This window comes from Brassica rapa, chromosome A10 (genome assembly GCF_000309985.2).
Source record: "Brassica rapa cultivar Chiifu-401-42 chromosome A10, CAAS_Brap_v3.01, whole genome shotgun sequence".
In the NCBI taxonomy this organism is placed as follows: Eukaryota; Viridiplantae; Streptophyta; class Magnoliopsida; order Brassicales; family Brassicaceae; genus Brassica; species Brassica rapa.
In genome coordinates this window covers 18,883,377-18,909,899 of record NC_024804.2, presented here as the reverse complement: position 1 = coordinate 18,909,899, position 26,523 = coordinate 18,883,377, and the positions used below count along the sequence as shown (strand labels likewise).

At 35.7% G+C, this 26,523-nt stretch overlaps 6 protein-coding genes and 2 non-coding genes across 9 annotated transcripts; 5 read left to right on the top strand and 3 right to left on the bottom strand.

Moving 5' to 3' along the window:
* Positions 1–1,643: 1,643 nt before the first annotated feature.
* Positions 1,644–2,767, top strand: LOC103847045 (ethylene-responsive transcription factor ERF106). The gene has a single exon (XM_009124077.3). The coding sequence runs from the start codon at positions 1,960–1,962 to the stop codon at positions 2,593–2,595; it is 636 nt and encodes a 211-aa protein (XP_009122325.2). The 5' UTR covers positions 1,644–1,959; the 3' UTR covers positions 2,596–2,767.
* Positions 2,768–3,492: 725 nt separating this feature from the next.
* Positions 3,493–6,328, bottom strand: LOC103847044 (WD repeat-containing protein WRAP73). Its single transcript, XM_009124076.3, has 6 exons — positions 5,813–6,328; positions 4,823–5,311; positions 4,510–4,731; positions 4,354–4,426; positions 4,130–4,237; positions 3,493–4,035 (listed from the first exon to the last, which is right to left on the bottom strand). Exons 1-6 carry the CDS (start codon positions 5,927–5,929, stop codon positions 3,668–3,670), a joined length of 1,377 nt encoding a protein of 458 aa, XP_009122324.2. The 5' UTR covers positions 5,930–6,328; the 3' UTR covers positions 3,493–3,667.
* A 602-nt stretch (positions 6,329–6,930) lies between these two features.
* Positions 6,931–11,252, bottom strand: LOC103847042 (putative kinase-like protein TMKL1). Its single transcript, XM_009124075.3, has 2 exons — positions 8,672–11,252; positions 6,931–7,993 (listed from the first exon to the last, which is right to left on the bottom strand). Exons 1-2 carry the CDS (start codon positions 9,156–9,158, stop codon positions 7,413–7,415), a joined length of 1,068 nt encoding a protein of 355 aa, XP_009122323.1. The 5' UTR covers positions 9,159–11,252; the 3' UTR covers positions 6,931–7,412.
* A 214-nt stretch (positions 11,253–11,466) lies between these two features.
* On the top strand, positions 11,467–14,980 carry LOC103847040 (protein RFT1 homolog). 2 transcript variants are annotated; one of them, XM_033282019.1, is made up of 14 exons: positions 11,467–11,992; positions 12,083–12,162; positions 12,426–12,520; positions 12,594–12,754; positions 12,829–12,980; positions 13,068–13,186; positions 13,268–13,431; positions 13,516–13,590; positions 13,718–13,792; positions 13,871–14,008; positions 14,112–14,267; positions 14,348–14,400; positions 14,486–14,670; positions 14,784–14,980. In XM_033282019.1, exons 1-14 carry the CDS (start codon positions 11,680–11,682, stop codon positions 14,842–14,844), a joined length of 1,827 nt encoding a protein of 608 aa, XP_033137910.1. In that variant the 5' UTR covers positions 11,467–11,679; the 3' UTR covers positions 14,845–14,980. The 2 variants fall into 2 exon arrangements, with proteins under 2 accessions (XP_033137910.1, XP_009122320.1); XM_009124072.3 differs by lacking the exons at positions 11,467–11,992; positions 12,083–12,162 and adding an exon at positions 12,196–12,324 and having other exon boundaries at positions 12,365–12,520.
* TRNAL-CAA lies at positions 11,674–11,757 on the top strand. The gene has a single exon. It is a non-coding gene; the product is annotated as a tRNA-Leu (tRNA).
* A 120-nt stretch (positions 14,981–15,100) lies between the features above and the next one.
* On the top strand, positions 15,101–17,002 carry LOC103847041 (F-box protein At5g07670). Its single transcript, XM_009124073.3, has 2 exons — positions 15,101–16,461; positions 16,533–17,002. The coding sequence occupies exons 1-2, from the start codon at positions 15,344–15,346 to the stop codon at positions 16,798–16,800; spliced, it is 1,386 nt and encodes a 461-aa protein (XP_009122321.1). The 5' UTR covers positions 15,101–15,343; the 3' UTR covers positions 16,801–17,002.
* A 160-nt stretch (positions 17,003–17,162) lies between these two features.
* TRNAA-AGC lies at positions 17,163–17,235 on the bottom strand. Its single transcript has one exon. It is a non-coding gene; the product is annotated as a tRNA-Ala (tRNA).
* A 14-nt stretch (positions 17,236–17,249) lies between these two features.
* LOC103847039 (NAC domain-containing protein 79) lies at positions 17,250–22,694 on the top strand. The gene is made up of 3 exons (XM_009124071.2): positions 17,250–21,709; positions 21,808–22,085; positions 22,155–22,694. The coding sequence occupies exons 1-3, from the start codon at positions 21,520–21,522 to the stop codon at positions 22,536–22,538; spliced, it is 852 nt and encodes a 283-aa protein (XP_009122319.2). The 5' UTR covers positions 17,250–21,519; the 3' UTR covers positions 22,539–22,694.
* Positions 22,695–26,523: the final 3,829 nt, after the last annotated feature.

The following is a 26,523-nucleotide window of genomic DNA, read 5'->3' as shown; positions in this document are numbered from 1 at the left end:
GATTTTGGGCTAATCTAATAGTATATATATTGTAGAATTTTTAATAGTTTTAGCAGTGTTTTCATACCCGAACCAAACCTACAGTCTCAGAAGTAAATCAGGTGATTCATATAAATCTGGTCTGAATTTTGTTAAAACCTTATATATAAAAATCTGATAAAAGTCGGTAAAAATGTAAAAACTATCATTAACCCGCTATCCAATATTGGTTGACCCGATAAAATCCCATATAAATTGGATGATATTTTTTCAAAACTCAATTCAAACTTTTTAATCAAGCTTTGAAGCACGGGGTTAATACTTTTTCAAAAGAGAAAAATCTTGTTTAACTTAGGTATTCCAAACCTAGTGAAGAGTTTATACTAATCTCAATGTGTTTAGTATATAATATATGATTGAATAACCCGCGGAAACCTGCAAGCTTGAAACTCAAGTAATATAAATATTAATTTTGGACCTAATTATATTTGTAAATTTATTTTGTTATTTAAATTGAATTACAGAAGTGGTCTTGTATTTGAGCATCTTTTATACTAAACATTATTTGTTGCCAAAAAAAAAATACTAATCATTATTTTGGATTTTAGTAATTGTGCTTCATAAGTAAAAATCAAGTCAACTTATTTTATTATAAAAAAAAAGAGAGAATATGGAGCATTATTTTCTAAATTATTTGTATTTTTTAATTTTCCATAATATAGTTTAGTGGTTGTATCTGAATTATAGTAAAAACTCAATTAAATAAGTTGGCCCGAGGATAATTTTTAACTAACTTCATATGCATTTTTTCAAATTTGTTGAGTACTTATATGTTAATATCATTTTTTATGAACTGAAAATAATATAATATACTACTAAGTTTGATCGGTTCTATAGTAAAACATGATTTTGTGATAATTATTTATCATACTTCATTAACTCATTTTTTTTAAATACATGTATTACTTACCAGACTATTTTAATTCAAATGGCATGTATTATTTAATGGTGACATGCACCATACCATTTGTTTTATATAGATATGAATTTAAGAATTAAAATAAATATTATATAATATATATATGGTCACATACATAATAGATTAGTCTATGGACCCACGAGTTTATATATTATTGCATCAAAACAATGTTGGTTAGTAAATCGTATATAGGATATCAATAACTAAATAGAGAAATTTATAATAAATGGATGAGATTTATAGAAGGTCATATAGTAGTTACCATAAATATAGGAGTTGCACACTTATAATATCTAAAGAAAATCAGAGAAATTTATGAAAATATATTGTTAGGAGAAATTTAAGTAGCACCATGAAATTATTAACTTTTAAGAAATAGTCCAAACAACCTTGTATAAGTAGATTTTTCAAGACTGCTTCTCTTTTAATAGAATATATATGACATCATAGATATATTCGTCTTTATGCACAACACCAATAATTCTAAACTTCTAATAGAAACAAATAAGATAATGTGATGTTAACAAACAATAAACCAAAAAATAATAATAATGCAATGCCGTTGAGAATCAAATGTTTTTTTAGTAGTCACCATCAGGGAGGTAGAAGACAAGTTGAACAGAGTTACAGAAATGAGAAGATTCATCCTTAGAACCAGGATGTAAAAACTATAGGTTAATTACAGTTTTTCATGTGAAGTGTCGCGTCACGCAACAAGTTGATGAAGGTCCTTACAAAAAGTTGTACGTTGTCTTCATAAATTGTATTGATAGTTAAGAATTATTACACATCTATAAAACCACTAAGAGAGCGACAAAACCATAAGAGTTTGTGTCCCTACACCATCCCTGGCTGCTGAAACTTTGTGATTACCTTCTTGTCTCCTCTTCTTTACCTTTTATATATAGAAAGCAAAATATCAAAGCTTTTGTTCAAACATCATTTGCAGACTCTGTCTCTCTTTTTTTCCTCTCTCACCTGCCTTGTCTAGAAGAAAAAAAATGGCTGCGTTTGAGGAAAGCTCTGATTTGGATGCTATACAGGAGCATCTCTTGGAAGACTTTTTGGTTGCTGATGGTTTCATGGGAGATTTTGACTTTAATGCTTCCTTTGTCTCAGGACTCTGGTGTATAGAGCCTGTGATGAATCAAGTTCCTAAACAGGAACCTGATTCACCGGTTCTTGATCCGGATTCGTTCGTCAAAGAGTTTTTACAAGTGGAAGTGGAATCATCTACATCAACGGGAGTTTCAGAGCAGAATTCATCACCACATGAGACTGATCAGAGTGTCTCACCCAGGAAAGAAGCAAAGAGGTTGGAAGAAGAAGAAGAACCGAGGCATTACCGAGGAGTGAGAAGAAGGCCGTGGGGAAAATTTGCAGCAGAGATTCGGGATCCGGCAAAGAAAGGATCTCGGATCTGGCTAGGAACATTTGAAAGTAATGTTGATGCTGCAAGAGCATATGACTGTGCAGCTTTCAAGCTCAGGGGAAGAAAAGCCGTACTCAACTTTCCTCTAGACGCTGGCAAGTATGAAGCTCCCGTGAATTCAGGACGGAAAAGGAAGAGAAGTGATGTGCAGGAGGAGCTCCAAAGAAGTCAGAGCAATTCATCTTCATCGTCAAGTGATCTGTGAATGATGCGTTTAACATTCAAAAGTGTGATCAGTTTCATTGTATAAGTTAATTGTACAGAGGAAGTGAAGTATATAGGTTAGTGTGTGCTAAGAACTCTTGCAACAAATTTGTATGAATGTTCTGTTCCTAAGTTGTTGTTTTCAAGAAAGTTCTCTCCAGGGATTGAGTTTCCATCTCTAAACAACTTAACTAGTAATCCACGATGAGTCAATGGTTTAGAACCAAGACAAGCAAATCAATAACATGTTTTTTAGTAACTGAAACTAAGAAATCAACACAATTATCCGGAATAATAATAAAAAGAAATTATTATTCATTGCAAACGCACACGTCAAACACAAACTGAAGGCTCATGTAAACGCAAACGCAAAACACACAATCAAGGTTTCAATCTCCTAAGATAAATACTTCACAGTAACAGCTTTAATAGGTGAGTGTACCTAAATGTTTATACAAGAGGAGAAGGGGGAGTGAATCAAGATGGACAAGTTGCAAGAGGGACCAGTTTTAAGAATCTAGCAGCAAATGTTTTGTCTCATAGGTTAGGTAAAAGTCAGCACTCATCGATAAAGATAAATGGACCACAAGCTACAGAGTACATACACTTGAAAGAGAGATGCACAACTTGCATATGAATATTAAACGGAGATGAGATATTTATCTAAATATCCTATTCTCCTTGTTGACATTGACAACGAGGTTTTGAGGATATTCCAGAGTATTTATTAAAGGATCATGTAACATTATGATTAAAAAGCCAAAGTAATCATAACCCTATACTAAATGTTCATTAACACACTCAGAAACCTATTTCACAGACACCAGATAGTTTTGGTGAATACCTTTTATCGGTTGAGTCCATACACCAGCATCAAGCAGGAGCCTAATCCCTGAAATAAAAACTTTCTTTCGTTGTATCAAGAACTTAAACGGTATTTTGTTACTCAAGAAAACCTTTTTATACATTGAAAATAGTTAACAATAACTAGTAAAAGTCGAGGGGAAAAAAACACTCCTAAAATTGAGACACACATAAGGCTGCAACTTTTACAAAGAAATAGATAGGAATCCTCAGTCATCAGAGCTGTAGTCGCTGGACTCAGGAAGAGGCGGGACAGTGGCACAGCAGAATGCATCTTTGTCTTTGAGAAGGAGACAGCTTCCATCAATGTTCCATTTGAGATCAGTAATGGAGAATCCAGGGAGGGGACTGCATACACAGAACGCACCCGAGGGAGTCCACATGTAGAGGTGAGAGCTTCCGGTGCATAGGAGAAGGCGAGTGCAGGTTGGATCCCAGACAGCGGCTCGGATAGGTTCCTTCTGGACCAGGATGGCTGCAACCTCGAGGCGTTGCATGTCCCATATCCATAGGGCAGTTGGCATGCTGTCGTTTCGTGTGCATATGTATTGGCTGTCTTTGCTCCAAGCTAGAAGCCCTGAGAACAGTTTGAAAGAGTTAAGATTTAGGAAAATTTCAACATCTGATTGCAGTTTCCTAGATTGTGTTTGGTTGCAGAAGAAAAAGCTTACCGACTCCTTGTTTTGGGTTAGGCTTGTCCACGAGAGGTTTCTGAAAAGGAAGTGCTACTGGTAAATCCATCACTTCATACCTGACACTTATATAGCCTTCCGAAGCATCTGAACATAGAACCACATGAAAAACAAGCAATGAATGAAGATAGTTATAACGACTACACACAAAAAGAGTGTTCTGAAAGATGTCCCTGTCAGAAAACAAAGAACAGATTTGTTACCATAATTGCTTGGCATAAAGTTGTCATCCAACGATAACTCAGACATGTCGAGCTGCAAGGGTTCATCAACTTCCTAGAAAAAGAACAACGACCAATAGGTTACTACACGCCTGCATTGACAACCAGCATATCCTGCTGTTATGGAAAGACCTTTACCTTGAAAATAGCAGCACAACAGGGGGCACGAACAGTTGATAGGTGTAAGAACTCAGCGAATGTTTTCCAAGTAAGGTGATTCAGGACCCGTAGCATCTGGTCATAGCTACCAATGGCAAGAAACTGACCACACGGAGACCAGGAAACAGTCTTCACACCGAGTCCACATTCATATGCCTGATACTTAAACAGACACCTCCCATCTGGAGAATAGATCAGAACCTGCCCAAAGGTTACACAAACCTAAGAGATATCCACGACAAAACCAAACATAACCATTGGTAGCTATGACCACGACCAAAACAACACATACCTTATATTCAAGAGGCGAATCCCACACCACAATAGAACTATCATCAGGTGACCACTCAAGATCAGCCAAATCCAAGGTATCAACAGCAAAACTACCCATGATCTCCCACGACTGACAAGACAAAAGGTTAACATAGTCCTTGCAGTCACGCCGCGTGCAGATTGCAGCAAACTTCCCATCTTTATTAAACGAAACTCCCTTGGAGCCATGCTTTGGCCACTGCACATGAACACACGCTGTGTTCAAAAGGGACCAAACTGTCAACCGCAGCTGAAACTCAGAGGTTGTGAGTATATGACGGCTGTCTGGACTCCACCTAGCGTAAGAAACACCAGCGGGACCTTCATCAATCTTGCAAGTCCACTCTGGCTGTGTCAGTGACCAGGCTTGAATCATTGGTTTCTTGTAGAGGCCACAAAGAATGTACTCAGAGTCAAGCGCCCATTCTATGTAGCTTATTTTATCTAAGCAAGAAAACAATTGCACAACCTGCAGCATTTACATAAACACTTTACATTCATTAACATATAATAATTTTATTTTAATTTAAATATTTGGTTTTAAGTTTTAACATTATTATTTTTATATTTAATTTTATCTATTTTGAAACAAAATAAAATCACAAATGTAATTATATGTATTCTTATTTATTTTTATTTAGTTTACTTATTTAATTTTATTTTAATTAAAAATTCGATAGAACTAAGTTTATATTGGCTAAAAATAACATTTTATTTATCTGATAATGACTATTTATTTAAATATGTATATTATCTCCTAGCTTTAAAATTCTACATTTATATATAAATTTTTGGATATTCATAAAGATACAGAAGAAAAAATAAACTTCAACGATATCATCAAGTAGCAAGATCTACTAGCATTTTGACACATGGTAAGATCCAAAATTGACATTCTACATCAGATTCATCGGTGAAATCTAGGGTTTAGGTGATAAAGCTACCGAATCGAATTAGTTTTTTTTTTAACCTGAAACGAGAATGTGTCGCGGATCACGAGGCGATAGTCATTGGCGACGGCGACGTAGCGAGAGTTTGGGGAGAAGCAGCAAGGACCTGTCTGCTTGTAAGCCTCTGTGAACTCCATGATTTGGGGAAGATGAAGAGAGACTGTGCGGTGGATTCTCAGAAGAGAGGAATCAATGCCGATGATCTTCTTTAAACTAAGCTCGGAGAGTCATTGATACTCTGACGCCGAGTTTCAAAATTGAAATGAGAAGAGAGGTTACGTTTCGGGTCGGGTTCTTATTGGGTTGGGTAGAATCCGGGTTATGGCTTTCAGGCTTAAACGGGCCTCTTTGGCCCATTTTTCTTTACTCGTTTGTTAAAGGAATGACAATAATACCCTTCTTAAGAAACACCGTGCCGTTTGTGCTTTAGGAGAAGATCGTCTGGTGAATTCTGTTCGGATGGTTTTTACTGGGGTTAGCGTACCCATTTGGGGTTTGGCTCGAATCTATTCGGATTTCGGAATTTTGAGATCCAAGATTTCAAGCCCATTCAGATATTTTAAAATTTTGGATGGAGTTTGGTTCAAATTTAGATAACCCATTAAAATTATTTTTAAAATTTTAAAATTTATTATATATTTTAAATTTTTCAAAATCTATAAACAAAATATTATATATATTACATACAAATTTGAATAACATATGTCAAAATACTTAAACTTAACATATAATTTGATTTGGTTTGAATATTTAGATAGATAATCAATATATATTTCAAATATTTTTAATGTTTTGAGTATATTTTAGCTATTTCATTTACATTTGACTATTTGTATATATTTTTAAGTATTTTGAACAATTTAAAAATCTTATATATTTGGATGTTTTAAAAGACATTAAATCTAAAATATATTTATATAAGGGGTATAAAAATCAATTTTGGATACATTAGGTACCCGAAATACTTCAGTTTGATCGGGTTCGGTTTTGGTTTTTTAGATACCAAAATTTTGAATCCGTTCGGATATTTAATCAATTTTGATTCGGATTCGATACTATTTTTTCAAATCAAGTTCGGTTAGGTTTTTCGGATTCTGATTTTTTGCTTAGCCCTAGTTTTTACCGGGAAAACAACAGAAAGCACAAAAAAAATTACATGAGTGTGTCAGAACAGGTTCATACTAAAAATACAAAAAAAAAATTAATTACATAATATGCGCAGGAGAACAAAACAGAACATGAACACTAACTTTGAAAAGACAAAGGTTAATGAAACTCAAAGAGTATACACTACAATCACGAACTATGGTTTGACAAATAGTCACTATCTCTCCAATCGTCTGAAGACTATCCCAGTATCCCACGCACATCTCTCACAAGATGTGTAAAATTCTACGTACAATCCTCTCCTCTTTACAATTGTGTTACTCTCCTAATAACTTTGTTCCTTGTTATCTTCATTAACATCAATCAGTGTTCTGCATCTCGTCAGGCCACTGATCATATCAGAAGTCTTTCTCCTCAGACGCAACTCCTATTTTTCCTTTAACTATGATCTTTTAGTCAAGAACCTTTGTAAAGAGTTGTAACGCTTCCTTCTTTGTTCTTACTCCAATCATTCTAACATTTCTTGATGTCTTCGAGTTTCCTCAAGACCTGCTTGATGTTTGGCCTAAGAGAAGGCGAAGGAGAGCAGCAAGACAATGCAAGCTGAAAATACTTGAGGACACGTTCTTCACTCATATCACCACTACTCTTGAGAATCTCAGGACGGTATAGATCAGACAACTTATGATCAATAACAGCCTTCCTCACAAAATCAGGAAGATAGAACTCATCATCTCCTGTTGGATTCTTATTTGTCGGTTCTTTACCAGTGACTAGCTCAAGCATGATCACACCGAGACTATACACATCACTCTCTTTGCTCACTTCCTTCACCTTTATCAACTCAGGAGCTTTGTACCCCCCGGCTGCAGAAACATCAAGAATCTCTTGTCCTGCCGTGAGGTTTAAGAGGAGATGCAAACCGTAATCAGAGACTCTAGGTTCGAAACTCGAGTTCAGAAGAACGTTCTTGGATTTTAAATTGCCGTGGACTATTGGTTTCTGTATCCTATTGTGAAGATAATCAAGAGCTTCGGTTATTCCAATAGTGATGCGTAAAATGTTGATCCATTTTACTGATTCATCATCTCCACCTACCAAACAAAAAGAAAGAATGTAACGTTCTTTAGATCAACTCGTTTCATGTTTTGTCCAAATGAAGTGAAAAGTGAATAAACAAAAAACAGTACCGACAAAACACCATGCTGTATGAGTTATATACTTTTAAATAGCTTAAATAAATAATGAAAAAAAAAACTGAATTAAATGATCCAGCTAATGTTGTATAATTCCAGCTATGTAGTATAACACACATTCTTGTATGTATATGTTTCTACATGTATGAGGCACTGAGGTACACATGGTCTATCATGCACAAAACTAAATGAAGCATTCGTCTAAAGCCCTCCAAATTTTTCAAAAAGAATTATATAGTTATAGTTCTTAGAATTTATAAAAAAAGTAAAATTATTTAGACTCTAAAATCTTGAAAAAAATTATATAGTTATAGTTCTTAGAATTTATAAAAAGTAAAATTATTAAAATCTTTAGTAAACTGCCTACCGCCCCAAAATCAAAGGGCCAGCCATGCAGTCACAATGTAAAAGTGATATCAACATCATGGAAACGGCAAAGGTTTCTAACCATTTTCCCGGCAAAGTAGAACATGACTCTGTTTGTTTCCCGTAAAAGACTAAAAGTTAAAGTTCTTTACTTTCTGTCGGAAAAAAGAAAAAAAATTAAATCCTTTAGAAAAAAAACAGATTGCTTACTTGCGATGAAGTCGGAAAGATTCCCGGAAGAGAAGAAAGGATGAACCATAAGCTTCTCTCCTCTGTTTCCACCATAGAAACCCAACAGAGGAACCAAGTTCTCATGTCGAACAAGCCCAAGCGTCTCGATGACGCCGTTAAACTCCTTAGCATCCGATCTCACAGTGCAAACCGGTCGGAGAAACCTGAGAACTCTAACTTTACCGCTGCGTTGCAAGGAAGCCTTGTAGAGAGTGCCGTAGCTTGATTTGCCAATGACTTCTCCCGGAGCATCGAGGATATCGCAGATGGTGAGATCTTCTCCGCCGCGAAACGTCACGAGCTCCCCTGTCTCTGAGGAGAATCCATGGGACTCGACGTCGTGTTGTTCAGATTCAGTAGATGAACGTTTTCTTCTTGTGCAGAAGATGAACAAGAGTAGGATGGCTAATGCTGATATAGAGACTCCGAGTAACAATGCTAAGAAGTGGCTTCTTGTCATCTCCATGTGATTTTTTTTTTCTCTTCTTCTCTAGATTTCTTGAAAATAAAATTTGTGTTTATGATATGAGAGACTTTAGGGAAAATGGGTATTGCGCTAATAAATGACAAGTGTATGATTTAAAATTTAGAATTTATTGCAGAAATATTTTATGCGAAAGGAAATGGAAACTGCATCAAAAGGAAACGGAAAGTCTGGCACTGTGGAGTTTTACTGTTCACAAATGAGAAAGAGAGGATGATGGTGATAGGGGGAGATGAAGTTGATATTTAAGTTCAGAGGACAGATCTATGATAGTATCTTTTGTACCAACAGTGTTGACTTTATGTTTATTGTTTTTTTGGCCTGCAAGGGTGAAATGTAGATTGTATAGATGCAAATACAGGAGTATCATATTTTATATTTCTTCTGATTCTGTTTCTGAATAAGTATCATTTTGATATTTTTCACACATATTAAGAAAGTCGTTGAAATATACTCATTATTATTAATTACATCTCTGATCAATAGTATTTAAGATAAATAAAATTATTTATAAAATCAATGTAGTTTGCAATTAATTTTCTAACTGAAAGTAAGTATAATTTGCATTAGAATTGTAAATTGATATTTTTTATGTAACAAGAAAAAAAAATTAGAATAACACTTATTATAAAACAGAATGAGTATAACCATAAGATTTTTATTTTACATTTGAAAAATTTATCATGGTTCTCTACTTAATAAATAGCATCTACAATGTAAATCTCTATTTTTACTTTTAAAATAAAATAAAACAAAATATGAAGTAAATAGAATGAAAAATGAAATAAGATTAGAGTTTTTTTTTAGTTTCATATTTTATTTTAATTTATTTTAGAATGAAAAATATAATGAAATTAGAGATGTCCTAACCGGATAGTCATATAATTAAAACACACAGACAGAAACAGAAACAGTGTGTCGATTGAAAATTAAGATGTATATTGACAGTGTTGAACAAAATAAAATGTATATTGACAGTATATAGAGATTATCTTTAAATGATGTCTCATGTAGCACGTTAGTTTCTTTGACTTTTCCCAAGATAAATAGTCGCGACATTGGTAATTAATTCTCATCATCTCAAGAAAAACGTTGAAAGTGGTGATGATAAATGTTGGGTTTGACTAGTGAAGGTGGTTGGAGTGCGTGGGCTACATCTCAGATCTTTGATTGGGAGTTTTGTCCGGCAAGTTCATTATTACTAATGATTCCAAATTTATGTATCCATACGTTTTTTCAATATTAACGACTATGCTATTGAGAAAATATTGTACTTCCTACACTACTATGTAGGGATTCGCATGGGCTAAGTAATTGGTCAGTGTATAGTATCCAGGAGTATTTGGTTTCTGTGGTGGTATTCTATCCAGATTCACTTGGCAGATTCAACATAGATTTTGTTTCATATTTGTTAATTATTTGTATGATGTTGCGTAAAACCCACCGATATATACATGTAGTTTGTGAGCCGGTATGATTGTGTTAGCGTAAAGAGTGAAAATGAAAGGTTTGTTGAGATGTCATTCTACATTACGACTAATCTTTTGTTAGCTGCAAGGTTGTCTCTAAATTCCTTTTATTAGACTGTTGACATCGATAATGAAATTAATTCACTTTATTTAACGGCTCATAGTCACCTAGTACTCCTATGTTTAGCAGTTTAGGTCCCACAATCCAACGTCAACATGGCCATGGTTTAGGAAGCCCACGTCAATGTTTTAAATTGTTCACCACCATTGACCTAGTCTTCAGAACTAGGAGTTTGCACGTTTTAAAAAGATTTGCTGACCTCATGAGAAGAATATATACTAGTTGTAAATATGTAATGTATGATAAACTCATAAACCGAACTAAATATTACTACTAACAATCAGTACTTGTATGAAAGTCAATACACCATTAAGTGCATGGGCCAAAACAAAACAAAACAAAAAAACGATTGAAGACTGAGGACGGCACTTAATATTTGATACGTGGGTCGGCAGTTTCATTTTGATGGTCCCAATGTGATCTATATATAAGTGGCTCATGATCCTAGTAAAAAGATTTTTAAAAAGGTACTGGCAGAGTATAGAATATAGATCCGTGGACGGATGGCCTTCATATGACAAAGCAGCTATATCAATTTGAAAGTTCTTTTTTTGATAATTCAGGGCTATCCGATGGGATGAGATCCAATTGACTAATTTTATGAGGTTTGTTTATCAATGTCAGACAGATCCAGTTATTCCTAATGAGAATTAAACAATTTGAAAGTTGTAAAACACGCATGTTTTCTTTTCAAGTTATTTTCCAATTTATTTTGAGACCTTCATATATTTTCAATGTTATTAACCACATGTGCATATAGATTTATCGGTAAGGTCATAGTTTCAAAATTGAACTTTAGATACAGAATTAAAGATGTTTTATGGGTTTAGTTTGGTAATTAGACAAACAATATTCATTACTACAGTTTAAACGATTATCACTTTAATAGTCAGGTTATAATCAAACAGTCAGGATGGCCGAGTGGTCTAAGGCGCCAGACTCAAGTTCTGGTCTTCGAGAGAGGGCGTGGGTTCAAATCCCACTTCTGACATATCATTTTGGTCTAGTAACTCTTTATTCGATTGGTTATTTTGTCTCAACCGAACCGAATCAAACCGGAAAACGTCGGTTTATCCGAAAAATTCGAACCAAACCAACCAAAATTGATTTTTTTGTACGGACTCGTCGTCGTCGTCTTCGCCGACCACCGACCACTTCATCTCCCAGAAGAATGGCGAGGAGTAGAGATAGCGTTAATCTCTCACGCACCTTCAAGTATTTACTAGGTTCTTCTTCGTCTTCTGAAAATCTTTCGTTTTGCTTTCTAACTAGTTTTTTATTCCTCGATTGAATTTTGGAATATATATATATAATAGCTACGCAGTTTCTTTCCAGAGGCATCCCTTTCATTTTCAATTCCTGGATCGTTAGGCGTCTCACCGAAGCAGACTATGCGGTAAAAATACAAGTTTTGTTCAACTCAAATAGATATTCGCCAATGTAGGTTGCTTTTGACTAATTAGGTTCTGCCTTTATGCTTGATGTAAAGTAGTTTCTTTGTTTTGCGTTTCCAAGGATCTAAGATTTTGATTCTAATTGCTAAAGTATGGACCTTTAGGGCGTGGGAGATCAGCTTTTATACAAGTCTTTAGCTTTAGCTTTGATTATACTGAAATTTTCATTTGAGTAGTAGCTACGTGGATGGTGTTTCCTATGCAGCTCTACGCGGTCCAGTTCCATCTCTTTGTTACATGTGTCTTGTTTCTTAGCCGGGAGGGGTTCAGGCGCGCTTGCTTGCGTGCTGACATCAACAGGTATTACTTTAAGCATCTCGCGCGCTGATCTAGTTTTACATAATCAGTTCAGGACTGAGTTTTTGTGATGCAGTGATGGTCTTGTATCAGAGAAGGACGTGACCAGATTATTGAAAGTGGCGTGGGTGACGTTGCCACTCGGAATAGCCGTTACCATTGCAGCATGCGTCTTTGTGTTATGGTGGCAGAGCCTTAGCTACTCCGACACATATGCACAGGCTATCTTGATTCACGGTATATTTGTTGTAGTTTTCTATGCCTTTTATCTTTATACTTTGTTTTATGTTTTGTGGTGATACATCTGGCAGGGGCTGCGTGTGTACTGGAGCTTATGGCTGAGCCTTTGTATATACTCTCTCAGACGTTGATGCTTCTTAAACTGCGTCTGGTTGTTGAGACTGTTGCTACGTTTTCACGCTGTGTGACTTTGTGCTTTCTCATAGTCAAGCAAACCAACATGGTAACGTTGTGTAAACAAAGTTATTAGTTCTTATACCATTCCATTTTGTTTCTGGCACTAAAATCTAATTATCTTCAACATGTGTAGGAGAAAGGTATAATCTTTGCACTTTCACAAGTTGCGTACGGAGGTTCCTTATTTCTTGGGTACTGGGCTTATTTTCTCATGCGTGGCGTTTTCAGAAGCTTGAATCTCTTTCCTTTCAGGTAGGAGTTCTCTACTGTTGATATGATCTAATCAGCTCGTTCGTTTCCAACAAAGTTCATCGAATTTTGTGATGTTCACAGACCTGGGAGCTTCATGGATTTCGATAAGCAGCTCTCAAGCATGTGTATGCTGTTTACTTTGCAGTCCTTCCGAAAGCTGATCCTTCAAGAAGGCGAAAAGTTGGTCCTTGTATGGTTAGATACGCCTTATAACCAGGCTGTTTATGGGATAGTCGACAAACTAGGCAAGTCGCTTTGACAAAGTGTATTATATATCTTCAAGAAAGGTTGTTTATAAATATCTCTCGTACAATTTCTAAAACCTCCAGGAAGTTTAGTAGTACGCATGGTGTTTCTCCCTTTTGAAGAAAGTTCATACACTACATTTGCCAGGTTCGCATCAGGTTTATTTCTCTCCTGAGCTTAGTGTGGTACAGTATGTAATGAATATTACTCGTAGTTATAATGCTCCATGATGTTGGTTCGGATATTTTTAAATAGATGGTTTTTGTTACCCCTCTTTCTTGGCAGGTGATGATTACCAGCAAAAGAAGAAGAAACTTGGAACTTGCTTGACCGAGGCCTTGAAGCTTGTAATGCTAATAGGTATACTCCTATGTATTACGGTTTAAACATCTCAATGATTTAACTCTGATCCTCGTTAACTTCCTGGGAATTTCATAGGTCTTATATTTATGGCATTTGGTCCAAGCTATTCATACTCGCTCATCAGATTGTTGTATGGTGAAAAATGGAGTGATGGAGAAGCTTCCTTTGCGCTACAGTTTTATTGTCTCTACATCATCGTCCTGGCCATGAATGGTTAGTGATCATATCTGGATCTACCTAATGCTTATTGACATTGTTGTTTGCTACAAAATCGAGCTTCTTCACTCTTGGTTACTTTGTAAATTCTTTTTGGCAGGAACCTCTGAAGCATTTTTACATGCAGTTGGAACAGAGGATCAACTGAAGCGGTCAAACGACATGCTGCTTGTATTCTCACTTGTTTACATCGTATTAAACATACTGCTGATAAGATCTGCAGGAGCAATAGGCTTAATCTTGGCGAATTCCTTGAGTATCCTTCACCCTTTTATGGATTATCAAACTGCAATAAACCTTTTTTTGATTCTTGACTTTTCCTTTATCAAAAAAAAGATATGATTGGAAGGATTATCTATTCAGGACGTTTCATCCAGCGCTACTTCAAGGTATACTTGGATTAAGATTAAACTATCTATCATGTTAGACAGTCTTTATGTTGTTGTTTTTATTGAACTCCACTATTCTCTACAGGGCGATGCTTCTTCACCATTCTCGTTCAGAATGAGTCTCCCTTCAGGTTGGCAAATTCTCATACTCTCTGGCATAATCACTATCATCTCAGAGAAAGCCATTCTCGACCACAAGAACTTCTGGGCAACGTTTCCTCCCCATTTCGCCATCGGGTTCCTCTGCTTTTGTCTCTCAGCCATTGTCATGTAAGTCCTCTCTCATCCTATGACAATCACCAAAGTTCTGTCAAAAGTATTTTGGTTTCTGCAAACTATATACAACATACTGAAATCTTGTGGTGTGTATTATTCTCTGGTAGATACCGGCGTGAGAGAGTGTTCATCAATAGAATCATACGTTTCAGGAATCATGATGACTGACATCATCAACCAAGAAACCAGTACTTTAAATACTGCAAAGTGAAAGCTTTTTGTGTATTACTGAATAGGCGTATAACCGCAATGGAACCCGTTTTGTTTCTAAACGTATTTATAGAAACTTTCCTCTTTGTCAGTAGTCAGTACCTATATAGATTTGAAAACTGTTTAGATTTAATGTACTTGAGAGTGACAGTTTTTCCACTGTGCATTTGAGACCGTTTAAGTACATTAAATCTAAAACAGTTTTCAAAAGAAAGCTATCCAAAAACAAAACCGAATCTTTATCGTAGAGAGAGACAAAAGAAAATAATAATAATAAACCAAAAATCACAAATTTTCTGAGTGATTGCAAGTTTCTCAGACCTTCAAAGTTTCCATTTTTATTGCATAAATCCGTTAAACTGTTTCAGAAACAAAGAGAAAAGAGAAAAACTTTTCGTTTAAAGAAGACGACCTTTGACGAGCGGTTGGGTTTCTCGAACTGTGGCAGGAGAATGTGATGTCGTTTACAGGGAAGGAGAGTAGTCCAGTTACTCCATTGAAGAAGCGACGAGCTAGCTGGTCTGAGCTTTGGCTCAACCACCACAACCACCACTCACTCGATTTCTCCTCAAAGCTCCAACCTTTGACTCCTCCAATCCCCAAATCCAAAACCCTATTCCTCCCCGACCTCACCCTCCTCTTACCCGACCTCACTCTCCTCGCCATCATCACCAAAGTCCCTTCACCTTACCGAAAGACTCTCTCTTTGGTCTGCAAACGATGGCTCAGACTCCACGGCGGCCTCGTGCGGTCCCTTAAGGTCTCCGATTGGGAGTTCCTCGCGTCTGGTCGGCTTGTCTGGAGGTTTCCTAATCTAGACAGCGTTGATTTAGTTAGCGCGTGTTTTGTCTCCCCAGGTGTTTTAGTTAGAGGGTCTTACCAGAGTCTGAGCTTCTTTGAGGAGAGTCTCTTGTCCGTTGAAACGGTTGATGAAGGGCTGAGAACGCTCGCATCCGCCTGCTCAAACCTCCGGAGACTCGCGGTGGCGAACTCTAGCGAGCTGGGTTTGCTGAGTGTTGCCGAAGCGTGTTGCACGTTGCAAGAGCTCGAGCTGCATAAGTGTTCAGACACTGTTCTGCTTGGAGTTGGTGCGTTTGAGAATCTCCAGATCTTGAGATTGGTGGTTGGGGACGTGGACGGTTTGATGTTGGTTTCGGATATTGGTCTTATGATTCTTGCTCAAGGGTGCAAGAGGCTGGTGAGGCTTGAGCTCGTTGGGTGCGGAGGAGGGTTCAACGGGGTTAAAGAGATAGGAGAGTGTTGTCAGATGCTTGAGGAGCTTACGGTTTGTGATCATAAGATGGAGCCGGGCTGGCTCGCGGGGATTGGGTATTGTGAGAATCTCAAGACGCTGAGACTCGTGTCTTGTAAAAAGATTGATCTTGATCTTGGTTTAGGTGAGGGTTTGAGTAGGTCTTGTCCTGCGTTAGAGAGGTTGCACTTGGAGAAGTGTCAGTTAAGAGATAAGGATACGGTGAAGGCTTTGTTTAAGGTGTGTGAAGCGGCGAGAGAGATTGTTTTCAAAGACTGTTGGGGGTTGGATAATGATGTCTTCAGCCTAGCAATGGCCTTTGGGTACTTAAAGACTCACTTTTGTCCATTATATGTTTAGAAAAGTTTGAACCTTTATGAGTGTCTTTTTACAGGAGAGTGAAGCTTTTGTATGTAGAAGGGTGCTCGCTGCTAACAACATCAGGTCTAGAGTCGGTGATTCTACAGTGGCACGAGCTCGAGCATCTGAAAGTGGTTTCTTGCAAGAACGTAAAAGATTCAGAGATATCTCCGTTGATGTCAGCTTTGTTCTCGGACTTGGTAGAGTTGCAGTGGAGACCAGACACCAGATCGCATCTCTTTTCAAGCCTTGCAGGTGCTGGTATTGGGGGAAAAGGCGCAAAGTTTTTCAAGAAAACATAGAAAGTAGTAGTTGTTGTATTACGAATAGCTGAAACTAGCTAGTTAGCTCACTACAGTTCTTTTTGAAACTTTATTTTAGGTTCTTGTTTTTTTTGTTTCTTTCTTCCTTGTTTGAACAAAGTTGTAGCAGTTTATAATCAGAGATTCATGAACTCGTGTTTTTACCTTACTTTTCATTTGAAAAGAGTTTCCCTTTGTTTGATATTGGGTGCGCTTAAAACTATCAAACCTGATTAATGGCTGCTTAGTTTGTGTATATGAAGTAATGAAGTTAAAGGTATATGTGAGTGACAAAAAAAAGGTGTATATGAAGTGCTTGTGGATATTAACACAGAAAGGAGAAAAGGTTTAAAAAATATTTATGGAGATGCGGGGTATCGATCCCCGTACCTCTCGCATGCTAAGCGAGCGCTCTACCATCTGAGCTACATCCCCATTTGCAAATTCTATTACATATGTATAATTTGATTATCTATTTGTCACTTGAATATTAGCTTCAGTTCTTGTATTAAATTTTAAACGACTCAGCATATATAACTAACCCTGACATCTTACAGATATATTTAGAGCAAAAAGATAAAAAAAAAATCAGAAACAGAACTTAGATATTTATGTATTACCTGAATGAGAAAGTGCACATGTGAGGTTCAGTTATATGCGATATAGCTTAATTAGGCCAGTGAACAATATAAAAGTGTTACAACTTGAATTAGGTTCTCTTAAGTGGTTTAGGTTCATCCAAATATGCATGTATCATTCTTTTTCATTTTGTACCAAGAATATCACATGGGTCGGCTTTGTTCCGAGCCAGACAACATTGTTCTTTTCTTCTTTATATGGTGTAATAATAGGTTACAACTTACAAATTTTCGTTTAAGAAAAAAAGTTCCCTAACTACTTTTTTCTTGTGTTCTAATTTTTAGATGAAAGACATCAATACGCAATAGGCCAATCATATTTCAGAGATCTATACAGATGGCAACCCCAAATTCTATATCTTGAACCGAAGTTAGTTTAATTTGTTTTAGTTTAAAGTTTTAAAATCTACAAAAAAAAAAAATCAATTCACACACACGTTAACATTGTTCTTTTTTGCTTCTTAACTTTCATATACTTACACATAGAAACATTATTTTTGATCTGAGTTGATATCATAGTTCGTTTGTGTTCTTGAACTTGAGTTTAGGTTCTCCACATAACTCAAGTAATGCTATTTTTTTTTTTTTTTTAACTCAACATCAACTTTTCAATTCACCAACAAGGATACAACTGATTATGACCTCAACAGACTTAAACCAAATACTTGAAGCTATCTAGTATTGCCCTAAGTCACTTGATTGGACCTAACGCTACTTGATCAAGCAATCAAAGTATTTTTTCGACCACACTGAGATTGACTTCACTCCAAGACTCGAAGTGAATCAACTCTTTGACCCCTAAAATTAGACCTCTAGACACGACAGTACTTACTAACACAGTGGCAACAAACCTAAATCGGCAAACAATACAACTCAAGCTAATGGGCCCTAATGATAAGCGTGACGTTCTTGGCCCAACAGCAAACTCCGCCGAAGGCGCACACCGAGAAGGACTCACTACCACCGGCTTTCACTACTCCGTTCCTCAGCCACAAAACGAACACGAAGTCCGACTGAAAGTGCGGGTTCGGAAATGGACACGAACCGGTTTAACAGATTCAGAAGTGTGGAGCTCGAACCGCCGGGATGAGACCGAAGTCACTTTCCGGACGCTGGGATGTCGACCTCCGCCACACACCGCTGCTAGGTTGACTTCTCCGGTTGACCACTCCATCGTCGTCGCCCTTGATGCATGTTGTCACCGAGAACCAGTAGACAAACCTCTGTACACAAATCGTCGGTCCTCTCCTCTGTTTTGCTCACCGCTCCGTGGGACCAGAGAACTAAGGTGGAGGAGGCGTCTTGCCAAGCCCACGCGCCAAGACCGAGATGGATTCGCCGTAGATCTGAAATTGGAAAACTAGATCTGGCAAACCCAAACCCTAAAAGCCGACTCCCTCCCCTTCTACCGTTCGACGAGCCTCGCCGCTACTCCAAGGATAGCCTGAGCCTTACGGCGTCGCCCACCCAAAGTGGATCTCCGACTTGACCCGACAAAACCAGAGTCGCAAGCATATCGGCAAGGGAAGAGGCTTCAAGGGAGAGAGCAAAAGGAAAAAGAGAGATAAGGGGAAGAGGAGAACCTCCGGCGCCGGAGAAGCCGGGCCGGAGTTAGGGATTCTTTACGATTTAAGAGAGAGGCGAGAGCTTTTGGGTTCTAGAGAGAGGTTTTTTTATCAAGTAATGCTATTTACTTCAGTTGAAACTCCTCTTTCCTTTTATACTACAATCTCTTTATATATATATATTTATGTGCAACATACACATAGATGACTTGGTCTAATCTTACATTGTTGCTTACTTGCTTATATATAGTTTCTTTTTCCCATCTCGTTTACATCTCATTATACGGCCATTTGTGTTTCAAAAAAAAAACGGCCATGTTGATTTTTCTTTTCCTATGTTCGAAGAGAGATATGCACCAAAGAAAGGCAACGCTCTTAAATTGATTCTTGTAGCCACTAAGGAACCACCACGTAAGTCCAGAGCGTACTTCCTAACTAGGTCAACTATCGCTGCATTGATAATTACTTGATTAGCTTTTAGGACATGTGTCGATTTACGGTTGGTTGATAGCTGGCACCTAAATTTGTTTATGCGATTAAAATCGGCGTGACGCTGCATATGAGGACAAGTTGACTATGCTAATGACTCTTTGGGGTTACTCGAGAAACAGCCAGACACTTGGCCTTGTCTTATTAGATTTATTTCCTTAAATAGAATTATTAGTTGCTTTCGTACCAACCTAATCTGCAACATATTCTATAAATAGAATTTTAATTTATTAGACGACCAAATCTTATTGGATCCGTTCTTTCCTCACCCCCACGATTTATTTTATTTATACAGTGTTCACTAAAATATCGACTAATTTGACAAACAAGTTTATCACTACTGAATGCTTTGAAATTATCAGATTACCTAAAGATTTCTTCGTAAGATCATATGGAATATCACGTTTCTGGAAAAGAAGAAGTCTATTACAATTGGTACTTACTTTAACGGGGTAAAGTATATTTTAGCAAAATAGCTTTGAAAGTTCATCCTAAACGTACATCTTGTTATTTACTACGTCTAGATATACTAAGTTGGATACGTATTTGTTATTTCGTCAAAACTGCATTCTCATTGTCACCCTAATTATTAACTGCATAAGAATGACTTAAGTATTTAATTACGTTAATCAACGATACGATTAGTAGAAAACAATATTGCTGATATAAATCAACAAACCTTTAAATGGATAAGAGTACGTTTAAACACTACCACATTTCGGTTTGTTTTGAGGCAGCAGAGGTTGTTAATAAAAAAAAGACCATAATGTCATTGTATTATCCTTTGCATAGTTTTTTTTTTTCGTTGAATATCATTTGCATAGTTGAGTTTACCAAACTATAAGATTGGCTTAATTTCGTTCATTATACGTACCATCCCACATGGTCTTCGAAACGAGAAAAAAGGATGGAGTATTGAAAGTAATAAACATACATTAAAGTCCATGGCAAAGTACGATGTTTTAAATTGGTTTAGTAACCTACTCCATATTGTAATAGTTTATGTTTTTTAATTTGAAGGCCTTTATTCAAAAAAACCTAATATCTACTCTCTATTTTCAATATTGACTCTTTACCTCGTTAGGCACCGCTTGTCAATAGTAAATATTTGACGAATAAGGAAACATGATTAAATTAAGAACCAATAAGAGTAATATATTCATGCATTCCTGGGGAGTTGTTTTTTATAAGGATTAATATTATAGGTAACTTTAATAAATGAATTGGTGTCCAGTCATCAGAATTTCAACAATTAATTACTTGTAATGACATGCACCGACCTGTTTATCAAAGTCTTAAAAAATAAATGAATTGATTAATACCGAAAAATGGCTATCATCAATAACTCTTGAATCAAACAAATATAACTTCATAATTTAATTTTTACTCGGTGACAGTCTGCCATCATTCACTGCATAACTTAACTAACGATTTTTTTTGTTATTCTCTGAATTTTCATTATAACGTTAGTAATTATTCCACAACGCCAGATTCAATGAACCAACACTAAGGGAAGACTACTATTTATAAGATTTCCAGATTGAAATCTATTTTTTAATATTGCTTGAAATACAATTACGTTTTAAAAGAGAAAAAACCCAAAAAAGAGAAAAATAATTTTCTTTTTAAAAGGAAATATGCTAAACAACCAGCCAAGATGCGTTACAAATTTCTCCTCTCACAGAATAAGGACACATAATTATTTTAGTTACTCATAAATAAAATGTGTATATTGAAAATCGATTATTTTCACCAGAAAATTATATTTATCTAGTGCCATTTAGTTTCTCTCAGTCTCCTTAATCTCTCTCCTTAACTTCTCTTTTTACTAATTACCCTCCCTCTTTCTCTCTCTGCATGTGTATATATATATTTTCTGAACTCATATCTTGAAAACATTCAAGATCGATCAAAATAAGAAAAAATCATTTGAGAAACACATGTTTACGATTATTTGATTTTTTATTCCAGGATCAGATATTTGCTTTTATTTTGGGGTTTAAGGTCTTTTGGGGGACAAAAAAAAGATGGAAACTATTGGTGGGTTTCACAAGGAAGATGATGAGCAGATGGATTTGCCTCCTGGGTTTAGGTTTCATCCAACAGACGAAGAACTCATAACCCACTATCTACACAAGAAGGTTCTCAACATTGATTTCTCGGCTAAAGCTATTAGCGAGGTGGACTTGAACAAAGCTGAACCATGGGAGTTGCCGTGTAGGTTAAAACAAAAGAAAAAAAAAATCAGATACTAAGTCTTTCTCATATCATTGTTCTTGAGATCTAATATGTTCGGTCTTGTTTTTGGTTAATAGATAAAGCAAAAATGGGTGAGAAAGAATGGTACTTCTTCTGTGTGAGGGATAGAAAGTATCCAACCGGTCTGAGGACTAACCGGGCAACTCAAGCCGGTTATTGGAAGGCAACCGGGAAGGATAAGGAGATTTTCAGAGGCAAATCACTTGTTGGTATGAAGAAAACACTTGTTTTCTACAAGGGAAGAGCTCCAAAAGGGCATAAAACAAACTGGGTGATGCATGAGTTTAGGCTTGATGGGAAACTCTCTGCTTACAACTTACCCAAAACCGCTAAGGTAAACATTTTAAAAAAAATTGCTCTGTTTTCAACTCTGCCTTTGCTTTAATTTGATTTCATTTGGCAGAATGAATGGGTGATATCCAGAGTGTTTCATAAAACTGAAGGAGGCAAGAAGATCCCACTTTCGGCTTTAATCCAAATTGGTTCGTATGGAGGGTCCAATTTACCACCTATAACCGATTCTTCACCATACAATGATATAACCAAGACCGAACCGGTTTACGTGCCCTGCTTCTCCAACCAAACCGAAACCAGAGGAACACTGCTCAGTTACTTCAGCAACTCCGCACTTTGCTCAATTCCACTCTACCAACCTCAATCTCTCCAGGTTTTCGAGAATCTACAGAGTACTCATCAGATTCTTACTCAAGAACACTCCGTTTCTCATCAAGAAGTTCCTTCTTCCTCCGCCGGTCCAATTGATCTTGAATCTTTCTTGAGTTACTGAAGATACATAACTTATAGCGTGGTGTTGCTAAGTTTGTATAGATTGTTATATATCAATACTTCACACTCCAAATGATTTTCTATTATTATACTCAACTGAAACTTACTACTAGATATTGGATAGAAAGAAGGAGAAGCATCAAATATTCGTTAAATTTTTGTTTTATTCAAAAAAAGATTTCATGCATTATGGATTTATGGTCAATATGTTATATCATCAAAATCAACGAGCGGATCAATACTTGATCGATGCATTTGAATACGCTTTTCCTGAAGAAACTATTCATTTGTCATCTTAAACTATTAGGATTGTATGACAAAGAATCCATTTACAGAGGGACCACTGTGTTAATACCAAAAAAAATGTATTACTCGTGTATATATACAACATGCACGCTTTGATGACATAACGTATGAATGATACAAGAACGAAATGTATACTCTCCCTAATTATCACATTTTAATCGCTCATAGGCTCATAGTCATAACATAACGTTCTGAAAACTAGCTTAGTAAATATATTCCTTGAACTTATTGTTGACGTGCTTCTTTTTTATATTAACTCAACGCATGAAGTTTGGATAATAACAATCTCTATGTATTGACCAAAAAAAAAATCTCTATGTAAAATGCAATCTTGAAGTTTGGATAATAACAAAACAAAAGTTGATTACATTAGTTACCATTCTTAACCAGATTCCCAAACTCCTAGAACACTCGAATCAAGTTTTGTATTTTTCTAATTTCCGAATTTTATATACTTTAGATATGAATTTGAAATCTCACCCTTCAGTTAATTACGGATTTAACCTGTATACGTATATCCACTGTCGTATTCGATTTTTATTTTCTATTTTTGGGGTTAAAATAGGTGATTAATATATTCTAGTCATTCGTCAACAACTTATTTTTGGGTTAAAAATAGGTGATTTTTTTTTCACGAACTTAAATTGATATTAATGATCAAAGTAATCTTCTGCCATAGCAGAGTTTAAAAAAGTTGGGACATAGTTATAAAAATGAAAAGTTGTATTTAAAAACTTGTAGATTTACTTGCGAAAGAGGTGATTATTATATTCTAGTCATTCGTCAACAACTCCTAATTATGTTTCTCTTTATCCTCTTGCTTATAAGGCCTCCAACGGATTTTTTTCAACGGACTTCCATTTCTTTTGCTATAGTTTGGGCCTATCTTCGCAAGACCAATATGCCTCTTCATCGATCAAGTCAATTCCGGTTGACCTACTTAACCAAAAGTCTGAACCCAAGGCAGAATGGGGGTACCAGTGGGTCAGCTATTTGTTTCATGAACGAACCTTTACTTTATAAAATACGTACAAACAATCTTGCGTACAAATGTCATGGCCAAGTGGCATCAAAATAATATTGCACTTTCAACAAAGCTTTACAATAATTTACATACTTGAAAGAGGAGAAAGGTGAAGAATGACATTGGACAATGAATGTTACAATATAAAATGAATGTTACAATATAAATTTACAACAACAATTTTTTACCCAAAAAAAAAATGAATGTTACAATATAAAATTGGTATTCGTGATCGAGTGAGGATACCCAACTCAAATTAATAAATTATAAGAAAAAAACCTAAAATAAAATATGTTTCCAGTTTTTGTTTTCATTAAAAGTTCTTAATGGGTTAAATGATTTGATTTTTTGGGTGTGATTTCTTCTACCATTTTAGGTCACTATAATTGTTTAAGCATTTTCAGCCATTTTATGTAAATGTTACATCATGCTGTATTATGTCAATATTGTGTTGATCAGAACCACCTGTATATCAACCATGCCGACCATACTATTTTGACGAATATTAACAGCCAAAACCTAAAAGAGAAATAAAAAACAACGGGTCCCCCACGAGAGCGAATCACATTGTCTACACTATTTTTATCATACATTTTCTGTTCGAGAAAATGAAACTGTGTAATCAAACAGTGGATTTACTATCAAATTATTGGAACGTGTTGGTAATGAAAAAAGGAAGATAAGGAATCATGATAACAAGTTATGGCCACAGAAGAGGCGACGGCATATTCAAAAGTGAAAGTAGGTATTGTATATATTTAGGCTCACGAACATTGTAAGAGTTTTTCTTTTCTTTTCTTTTCAAAAGGTAAATTATGTTTATGAAAAAGAGTCTAGTTGTGTTCACGCTGTTTTAACGGTTTCGTCTTCAAAATCGGGCTTAATTAGTCCATAAGCGTCACATGGAGCTCCGATACAAATTATTTATGATATTTAGCAGATATATGTAACGTCTGGACTCTTCACAGTTAGGGTTCTCAACCCATTATTAGTCATGTGGTTTGCCTTTTCGCGTGAAATTCGATTGATCAATCATTTTTGGGAAGTTTATTATAAGAGTACTGTCCTTATAAATAATTACTAAACTTTACAATACTAAAAATAATATTCATTAAGGTTTAAATTAAAAAAGTAGAAGAGTCGGAGAACCACATGAACCTTGCTAAAGTGTCAATGGGCATGTCATAGTTGTCTCTCTCATTTGGCTCCACGTTCCATCATTTCTTCACTTTGTTTTTAGTTAAAAGTTACTATTTTTTTATTAAAATTATTCTTTTCATTCATGTAGGATTCCCTAGTGCTGCTACGGCTTTTGTCTATGGGACTCGATGTCTGTTTATCTAGGTCCACATCAATCTATTAGTTCCTTAATTTAAAAAAAGTTGAAGATCTTTGGACTGATCGATCTTAAATACTTTACAAATCACGTTTCATAACATGTTCTTATCCACGCGGCACTAAGGTTTTTTCTTAATCATTCATTCTTGCATGATTATGGAATATTATATATGTTTTAACTGTGAATTTTACTTTAGAGAGATCCTTGAAAATTTAATTGCGCTTTCAGAATATATGCTGTTGAATTAAATCTTTATTGGATAAAACTGTCAATGCTTTATGATAATTCCAGAAAAGATTCCAACGAAGCTCAAAAACCTGAAGTTAAAAAAAAAACAAAGAAAAAAATAGATTCGTTTTTAACCTTTAACCTTAAAATCGCGCTCAGGTACATTATGATGGATCAGGGTCAACATTCTCTTGTTTTCAACTTTATGACGTTTAGATCGTAAAAATGACACATTCGTAAGAGTAATTTTCAACGCCATGCTAACACCTTATCACTTATTCTTTGTGCACTGACACACCATTTACGAATTAAGCTAATTACACCCAACAAATTACATCAAAGATCCCAACTAATGACCTAATTGATACATGGAAAGATCAAACCAGGCGCGCCCTCGATCGTCTTTCCATTGCGTTCATGTTTTATCTGTATGAGTCATGACACATAATTTTGCATTCAAATTAACCTAAAAAGTATATTCAAATTAGACTTATTATTATGAAAGTGACTGCCAAAGCAACAAACACGCCATATTTAATTAATAATATATTTATACGCTTTGTATACGTGTTTTTCCATTACTTTTATTGACCACTTAGGGATGGTTGTGTGGATCTTTTTTTCTTTTACTTATTTTAAAATTTATAGAAAAGAGTTATTTTCTAAAAAGGGTTTAACAGCCGGCTTTATCACAAGAAATACATGTATTCTTGAGGAACATATCCTTTATGTTACTAAAATATTATAAATTATTTGTTTTTTATAATTGTTATATATGTATAGCACTTTGAATTATCATTATGCTATAAGACCATTCCAAATGTCCAATTAGAATCTAACAAATACAGGAGAATATAAATTGTGCTAAGCCAAATTCTTTATATATAATTATTTCTTTATCAGGATATACCAATAGTAACTCTCTATGTTTGATATGTATTTGCGGTGTTACTATTTTGTGTTTACTCCGCGGCTTCTTAAGAAGCGTAACTATTTTTAATCCGTGTTATTCGATGAACCGAGATCTAACCGACTAATTTAAGAAAAGAAAAAAGACAAAGTGAGAAATGTGAGGTGAGAAGAAACGAA